The sequence below is a fragment of the Diceros bicornis genome, chromosome 18 (genome assembly GCF_020826845.1).
Source record: "Diceros bicornis minor isolate mBicDic1 chromosome 18, mDicBic1.mat.cur, whole genome shotgun sequence".
Classification (NCBI taxonomy): Eukaryota; Metazoa; Chordata; class Mammalia; order Perissodactyla; family Rhinocerotidae; genus Diceros; species Diceros bicornis.
Genome location: NC_080757.1, coordinates 11,829,970 through 11,839,076, shown reverse-complemented (window position 1 = coordinate 11,839,076; position 9,107 = coordinate 11,829,970). Strand labels below are relative to the sequence as shown.

The 9,107-nt window shown below is 49.9% G+C and overlaps 1 protein-coding gene across 1 annotated transcript; it reads left to right on the top strand.

The window, feature by feature from the left end:
- Positions 1-233: 233 nt before the first annotated feature.
- ZNF232 (zinc finger protein 232) lies at positions 234-8,183 on the top strand. Its single transcript, XM_058559988.1, is given in 4 exon segments — positions 234-335; positions 1,383-1,860; positions 4,870-5,580; positions 5,582-8,183. Coding segments are annotated over 4 exon segments (1,257 nt in total). The 5' UTR covers positions 234-312; the 3' UTR covers positions 5,627-8,183.
- Positions 8,184-9,107: the final 924 nt, after the last annotated feature.

Below are 9,107 nucleotides of genomic sequence, written 5' to 3'. Positions count from 1 at the left end.
CCAGCCGTTGCAGCCAGCCTGGCCGGCCCCTAGGGGACCGCTGCACAGAGCTGCGCGGCGCGCCAACCGCGGGTCAAATGGGCCGCTCGCGCCGGCCCGCCTCCGCGCGCGGGGCCGCAGATCCCGGAGGCCTCCCGGCGCGGCCGCGCGAGGTCGCTGTGCTCAGCGGAGCGCCAGGCTCGCGCTCTCCGGCCTCGCGTGGTGACCGCGGGCCGGCAGAAAGACGGCGCCGGGAGGCCTCTAGACGGTGGAGGCGGCGGCCGCGGCTGCGCAGGCGCACACCTCCCGGCACGGCCGCGCGGGAGGGACCGGATGGGCCCTCGGGATCCCGCGAGGTGCGCCTCGGCGGCGGCCGCCGGCTGTGCTCCCGGAGGGCGGCGGCGGGTTCTGCGGTGAGCACAGCCGGCGGGCAGCCCTGGGAGGAGCCGAGGCCAGAGCTGCGCGTGTGCCCGCGGAGAGGGGTCCGGGTCCCCGCGGTCCCCGCGCTCCGCTGCGCGCGTTCTGGCATGTGGTGTGGAGGGCGTGGGGGGGCCGGTGCCCCTCTTCTCGCTTCTCGAGATCCCGGGGGGAAAGTGAACGGCAGAGTGGGGAATTGTAACTGGCCCGGACTGCAGCCCCGTCCCCGGGGCTATCGGGTGGGCACCTGCCCAAGGCCGTGCGTAGACGTGGAGCTGGGGCTGGTGCCGCCGGGCGGCACCCTGACAGACAGGCTGCCGCGGTGGTCGTCCGCGCCCGCTTTGTCCTCGGCCAGCGGCCCGTTTGTGCGCTTTCCTGGCTTCTGGGTGCGTCCCACCTCCTTCCCTCTTAGATAATCCGAACGCTGGACACCGTACTCGAGAGAAGTCTTGCTCATAGCAGCTGTAACAGGACCCTGCTACAGCTGCTGGGCGTTTGAATAAGATCTAACCCCTTAGAAGGAATTTAAATATATATATATATATTTTTTTTTTTTGCTGCGGCCGCAACAGAAATTTGAGAAAAGGTGGTGGGGGTCATTTGGGAGGAGGCTGCCTCTCCAATACCTTTGAGAGAATCAATAATTGAAAACAGGCAAGTCACCTTGCACTGAAAGCTGTTCACCGCTAGGCTCTAAATCTGGAAACTTGGGTTTTGCTTCAAACTTGTTTCTTCCTGTGGACTCCCAGAACACTTCTTTTTCTGCTATTTGTTTCCTGCTGTAGCATTTATCTAGTGGTATTGTAGAAAACACTTTACATATCTGTCTACCAGATTGCAAGTTTCTCAAAGGCAGTGACTCTTAGTGGAATAGGATTCTGGGGAGGAAAAGGATTAAAGGGTATAGTACAGAGTTTGGCTCTTTGTAGATGCTGAGTGTATGTTTAATGAATGAAAAAAAAGAAGAATGATTTCTTGTGTTACAGGGTACCCCTGAAAGACTCCAGCTGGTATGGGCCTTCTGCAGAGCTAGTCCAGGCTAGAATGGCTGTATCACTAACAGCAGCAAAACTTCTGGCCCTTCAGGGTACACAGGATCAAGAGAAGATTGTGATGATGGAGCCGAAGGAAGAGGAACAGGCTCGGGAGTATGAGACCAGGCTACGTGGGCACCACTCTCCCAGTCAAGAGATCTTCCACCAACGCTTCAGGCAGCTCTGCTACCAGGAGACTCCTGGTCCCCAGGAGGCCCTGAGCCAACTCCGGGTGCTCTGCTGTGAGTGGCTGAGGCCCGAAAGGCACACCAAGGAGCAGATCCTGGAGTTACTGGTGCTGGAACAATTCCTGACCATCCTGCCTGAGGAGCTCCAGTCCTGGGTGCAGGGACATCACCCTAAGAGTGGAGAGGGGGCTGTGACTATGTCGGAGGATTTAGAGAAAGGACTTGATGAACTGAGACTGCAGGTGGGAAGGGGAAATGTGATCTGTTGTGGGAGCCCGATCAGTGACCTTCAGGCTGGACAGAGGGGCAGCAGCAGGGGGAGTGGCCAAGTTCAGACCTCACTCAGGCCAGGTAGAGCAGTTAGCTGTGTTTCTGTCTCTGTCTCTTCTGCCCTCAAGCCCGAATGAGACTCTAGCTCCTCTTCCTTCCCCTGTGCTGACTCTGAGGAGGCTCTCTAAAGTCTCCTTGGAAGCTTTCGTCCTACATAAACCGAGTGGTGCCTGATCACCTCCAGGTCCCAGGCCCTGCACGTGAACTTGCACAGGAAGAGCCACGGGAGGAGAAGGCACCTCTGGGAGCAGCCCAGGAGGCACCGAGCATCCAGCTCCAGCCTAAGGCGACTCAGCTCAAGTGTGAATCTCAGGAGACCCAGCCTTTCCCAGAGAGTGGTGAGGAGCAGGATTCTGTGGGGAGAGAGAGGAGGAAGAGGGAGTAGGAAGGGCACACAGCTGGTGCTCAGAAGTTGGCCGTCATCATCCTGGCCTTATTATTCTTACCTGTTAGCTGAGAGACTTAGCCGGTTTCATCACCTGTGAAATTAGGAATAATAATAATCTACCTCATAAGGTAGCTCTGAAGATTAAATAAAACTTATATCCAGCTATAAAGCCTCACCAGCATCTCCTAGCTTTAGAGAGCCCTAAAACAGGACCAGGAAATGTCTCATTCACTTCCTGCCTCATCATCTCCACTGCTCTTGACTCCTAGTTCATAATACCTCTGCCCTGAGCTGGAGGCCAGCCTGGGGTCCTTCCTCTTCCAACTTCCCCATGCCGCCCAAAACACACTTGAAGCTGTAAAGCAACTCCTATGCGATTACAGCCTGTCATCACCTCTATCTACCACCTACCCCTATCTGAAAGCCCTGTTTGAAACTCCCTTATGTCAGCACTTACCTTCTACCCTTCAAATTTACTGCAAAAACTTCCCTCCCGGCCTGCATAGATCCTCTGTGAGGATCCTCACAGACGTCCTCTCCCCTCTCCCTGTGGCGTACTCTGGACTTAGAGCCGCAGGACTGTGAACTGTCCCCGCTCACCTCTGGAACGTCATGATCCATCGTAACGTAAGGTAGATATGTTGCTAATCAAGAAGATTCTTTTTTGTGTGTGTGTGAGGAAGATCAGACCTGAGCTAACATCCATGCTAATCCTTCTCTTTTTGCTGAGGAAGACCAGCTCTGAGCTAACATCTATTGCCAATCCTTCTCCTTTTTTTTTACCCCCCCCCAAGCCCCAGTAGATAGTTGTATGTCATAGCTGCACATCCTTCTAGTTGCTGTATGTGGGACGCGGCCTCAGCATGGCCGGAGAAACGGTGCGTCGGTGCGTGCCTGGGATCCGAACCCGGGCCGCCAGTAGCAGAGTGTGTGCACTTAACTGCTAAGCCACGGGGCCGGCCCAAGAAGATTCTATTTAATATTGGTTTTACACCACAACCCCATCACCAATCACCAGCATCTGAAAAATCAAATTCTTGTTAGCAACAAAGAGGGAAAAACTAGAAACGGAGATTAATCTTAGAGTCTATTCTAAAAGTATGTTTTTATTTCCTGGCACTTCCTTGCCTATCTTCCAGACTTTTTCTTGTCTCCTTTACTTCTATTTAGTAAGTCTCTATTCATTTATCAACTTGATACTTTTAAAAAGAAGCTAGCTATCGTTTGATTTTTTTTCCAGCAAGCATGTTGCAGATTTCTTTCACTACAAGCTTTTAACCTGAAAAAACAAAAAGCGTTTTTTAAATCAAATGTTCTTGAGTTGTCTTAAAGCAATTGCTTTTTGTCCTCTTTAGACTATAGGGAGTGTTACAGGTAATTAAAACACAAAAAGTGTTACAGGGCCGGCCCCGTGGCTTAGCGGTTAAGTGCGCGCACTCTGCTGCTGGCGGCCCGGGTTCGGATCCCGGGCGCGCACGACACACCGCTTCTCCGGCCATGCTGAGGTCACGTCCCACATACAGCAACTAGAAGGATGTGCAGCTATGACATACAGCTATCTACTGGGGCTTTGGGGAAAAAATAAATAAATAAAAAGTGTTACAGACCTTTAAAAACAAAAAGGCAGAGCACTCTTCTCTTTCTTTTTTAAGGAGCAGGTCAAAGGGAAAGGCAGAGAGCACCAAGCATGGAGGCACGGAACTGCAGTCCCTTCAGTAAAGGAGACGGCCGCTTGGGGATCCTTTTCAGCTGCTGTAGATTTATGGGGCTGGAATCAATGGGAAGAGGTGCAGGGTGCAGAGTCAGGAGGGGCAGAGTGAGTCTGTCTTTAGGAACATCCTTTCCCTAACCCTGTGATTCTTCTTTCTTGTTTTTCCCTTCCCTCACAACGTCAGTTGACCACTCCCCAATTTCTTGAAAATATTATTTTTTCTCATAGTTTTAAAGAGTAAATCTTAAAAAGAAGATTCTGCTTTGAAACTTATTTTATTTTTCAAATAACATTTTTGCAGTGTTCCATTAAGGAGTAATTAGAAAAAACAGGAGGAAAAGAAAAAAGAAGAAACACCCTCCCCCGCACAGTCCCATCACTAAGAGATAACCATTGTTCGTATTTAAGAAAATACCTGGGAGGCTGGCCCGGTGGCGCAAGCGGTTAAGTGCACGCGCTCTGCTGCGGCAGCCTGGGGTTCACCGGTTCGGATCCCGGGTGCGCACCGACGCACTGCGGCAGCCTGGGGTTCACCGGTTCGGATCCCGGGTGCGCACCGACGCACTGCTTGGCGAGCCATGCTGTGGCCGTGTCCCATATAAAGTGGAGGAAGGTGGGCACGGATGTTAGCCCAGGGCCAGTCTTCCTCAGCAAAAAAAAAAAAAGAGGAGGATTGGCAGATGTTAGCACAGGGCTGATCTCACAAAGAAAATACCCTTCTAGACTTTGTTGTGTGTATGTTGAATATTTTTTAAGCTTTTATTTTCATGCCAGAAATATAAATCCTAATCCAAGTGTCATTTCTCCGTACATCCAGAACAGGTATATTTACGTTTTCCATCAGTTGTTGCAGAAGATGACCCGGAGCCCGAGGACAAAGGATCATCGCCACAACCGCCCATTGCTGACGTGGAATCACAGGTGGTCTCAGAAAAACTCGCCACCGGTGCCTCTACATTTGAAGCTACCTCTGCAGTTGAGGGTACTTTAGAGCAGCAGCAGAGAAATCCCAAAGTGGAGAGACTGAGGCGGTCCCCTGCCCAGGGGAAAAGTTCGAGGCAGATGGTTGTCACCCATAAGAAAACTCCAACAGAGAAGAAAGACCATGAATGTGGTAAAGCCCTCATTTATAACTCACATCTTATAACCCACCAGAGAATTCATTCTGGAGAGAAATCCTATAAGTGTAGCGACTGTGGGAAAACTTTTAATCGGAGCTCAAACCTCATTCAGCATCAGAGAATTCACACAGGGTAGAAGCCCTATGAATGTCATGAATGTGGGAAGTCCTTCAGGTGGAGTGCTCATCTTGTTCAGCATCAGAGGATTCATTCAGGAGAGAAGCCCTATAATTGTAATGAGTGTGGGAAGGCCCTCAGTCAAAGCTCATATCTAAGTCAGCATCTGAGAATTCACAGTGGAGAGAAACCTTTTATATGTAAAGAATGTGGGAAAGCCTACAGGTGGAGTTCAGAGCTTATTAGACATCAGAGAGTTCATGCCAGAAAAGAGCCTTCCCAGTGTTCGGAAGGTGAGGAAGTCCCCAGACAGAATTGTACTTTTGTCTAATCAATTTTAGGACTAGATTCCATAAAAGTTATAAGCACCTTAAGGTTTTTCCTGTGTCTTTCTTGATTTAGGAGAAACTGTTTACCTCTTCCTACCTGCAGATCATCACTTCATGTCTGCTGATTAAGATGGCTGTATCAGGATGCCTTCTCCTGCGAGTAATAGCCAAAATGCCTGCTTCATTAGGGTTCTGGGCCTGGCACAGAGCCGCTGCTCAGGCAGTGATAGTTTTTATATCAGTATTATTGTGAATGGGTCTTTGGTGCTGGCCCTTTCTCTCACCCACACTGGTCTGCCTCTCTGGACAGGGTCACATCTTCAAGTGTCCAGGCATAAAATAATCCACACTAGTCATTTGAACAGCGAAAGTTTAATATAAAGAAGTATTAACTACTAAAAGAGGATTATCTGCTAAAGGAGGTAGAGACATCTTAAAGAATATAGGAATAGCTTCATGGGGAACAGCTACTGCTTCTAGGGCTGAGAGAGACCCAAGGAAGAAGCAAACAGAAGAGGGGCCCCCGGCCAAGACTGAAATTCAGCCCTGACTGGACAGGGTGTGCTGTTCCAGTGGTGTGCTAGAGCTGGCCTGTACAGGCTTGCAAGGGCCAGTTTTGCATGTCTCTTCCCAACCCTGCATTGAAATTGGTCATGGTGTGAGTATTCACAGCATGGGAGTCAGTGAATACTACAAATAAGGGCTTTTTTTTCTTTTTGAACTAGTTGTTAAATATTTACCAGTACCAGACTGGCTACAGCCCACTGGATGGTGAAGTTCCCCGAGGGGCCACAGGCCAAAGCAGAAAACTTCTGGTTGAGGTGCCAGCGAACTCAGCAGAGGATGTGGTGGTGCTGCACTGGAGAAACAAGGAAAAACTACCAGAACCAGAAGGAAAAGGCCCTTCCTCTTTGCTTTGTCCCTCTAGTGCCCTTTACTGGCAGAGCCTAACACTGTGCCAGCTGGCAAAGGGAAGATGTTTACAGGTCCAGCTCCAGTATCATCAAGTGGGGCAGAGGATGGCAGGTTTGGAGTTAGGAGGCAATCAATTGCTGACTGGCCCATGTTACAAGCGCATTGCCACCTCAGGACCTCTGTCCTTGTTCTCCATCTCCCTGCCTCCGTGCTTTCCCCCCAGATGGTTACATAAGTCACCCCTTGCTTTCTCTAGATCTCTACTTCAATGTCACCTCTTTAGAGGAGCCTTCCCTGACTCTTACAAGCTTTATTTCTCTCTCACATAAATGTCCAGAGGTAAATAGCTGGTCAGCAAACTACAGCCCACAGGCCAAACCCAAATCCAGCTCATGGCCTGTTTTTTATAGACCACAGCTAAGAATGGTCTGTACATTTTTTAATTGTTATAAAAAGCAGAAAAAAAAAAGTGACAGAGACTGTATGTGGCCTGCAAACCCTAAAATGGTTACTATCTGGCCCTTTACAGAAAACGTTTGTGAAGCCCTGGTAAGGGGCCGCTCAGTTTACTTTCACCTGATGCTTCAGGAGCCCATGTACTTTCCATCTTTCTCCTCCATCCCCTGGGCTAGGATGCTTTTGTCCACATGGTGGAAGCAGGATCATTCCCATACCCATATTCCAGGTCACAGGAAGCAAAGTAATGAGCGCAACGACAAACAGTTTCTTTTCAGTAGGTGTCCTGGAAGGTGCCCCGTCCTTTGGTGAAAACTCGATTACACCCCCACATCTGTCTTCCAGGGAGGCTGGGAAACACCTCCAGCAGGATGGCCAATGCCCAATGAAATTGTATTGCTATGGAGAAGGAGAGAACAGATTTGGGAAGACAGAGAGCAGTGCTCCACCCCATGGGACATCTCCCCACTTCTGCCACCTGGTGCTGCCAATTGACCGGGGAAGGAGAGTCCTGGTCCTGGAAAGAGGGCAGAGCAGGATCTGGGAAACGCGCTGAGGACAAGAGCTCAAGGGTGTGGGTTAGAGCTCTGGCCTTGGTGGTGGTCACTCCGGAAATAGCCATCATTCTGGCTGCAGGGCCCTGTATTTGGCACTCTGAGAAGAGCTGAAACCAGAAAAATATTTTGTAGGCAAAATGTTGACCTGAAACCATCTGTTTTGACTTTGTTAGTACAAAAGAATCTATTCCAACAACAGAGGTTCTGTGTGCTTGGTTTACAGGAACTGGTTCATTATCCTTGAGGGGGTCCTGGGAGTTGAAGGTGCCATACTTGTGTAATCATAATCTGGTCCTGTTCTGTGTGTACGAGTGCGTTGCTCACATGTGCATTCTGGAATTCACTGATAGCAGGAGGCCCCCCAGCTGTGCAGCTGAATAAACAAATGAACTTGTACCCGCTAACAAGAGTGTGGTCTTTGGTCAACAGCAGGAGAAAGAGGAAGAAACAGACTGTACCTGGTGTCAGGGAGCTGCTGGACAACCTAGGGATGCCATATAAACACCTTGATGGAGATTCCACAGCAGATTCACTGTACTGGACACTGGCGACCTGGGCTGGAGGAAGTGGGTACCCAGGTACCTTAAGGGCAGAGACCACTGGGGTTGGTAAGAAATACAGACAAAAGATTGTCCTCTACCTAACAGGTACAGAGCTTCTTCTTTATTCCATTATAGATCTAGGAAAAGCTCTCCCATCAAAAGGTGTGAGCGAGGCACTTTTATACTACAGAAAGAGAAGAAGATTATGTTTTAGCAAACTTGAGTCAATTCCTGGACCCCTCTTCAGGGATCATGAGCCAAGTCTTTTAATATAATGAAACCAAGATCGTGGAATAATTGCAGTTAGAAAAGTTTCATTTATAAGGTCTCAGAATTTCAGGTGAGTCATTTTCCCTGATGTGTATTTCTTTGGCTCCACCAGGAAAATCTCAGTAGGGAGAGACAAGAAGCAAGGTAGCCCTGCCTGGAGTGGAGATGTGGACTCTTAGAGGAAGGGACTCACAGACTGAGCCAGGGAGTTTGGGCATTTGATCTGGCAGGAGCCTCTCCCTGTCCCATCTTCCTGCTTCCAGGTTTCCCTTGCACTGTGCTCTTTAGGGTGTGGCCACTGAGGAGGGCAGCCCCTTCAGAAATTGCCCCTGAGAAAGCAGACTGGGGGATTGGGTGACATGGAGAGAGTGCAACAGTTTTTTCCTAGAACATCTTAAAAAGGTTGGAGCATCTTCTGTTCTGTTCAGAGGATACCTGTTGAGCAGCAGTCTGCATTGTCCAGGCCCCACCCTGCCAGCACACTGTGTTATGGTTGGCAGAACCCGTCTCAGCAGCAGTGGTCAGTTTAGCAATGGTGTGTGGAGTCTTGAGGCAGGCAGCCAGTACAAACCCCAAAATTCAGTACTTCACAGTTGTAATGACCTTGTGTATGAGTTTGCTAGGGCTGCCCAAACAAAATACCACAGACTGGGTGGCTTAAACAGAAATTTGTTTTCTTACAATTCTAGAGGCTAGAAGTCTGAGATCAAAGTGTTGGTAGGGTTGGTTTCTTCTGAGGCCTCTCTCCTTGGC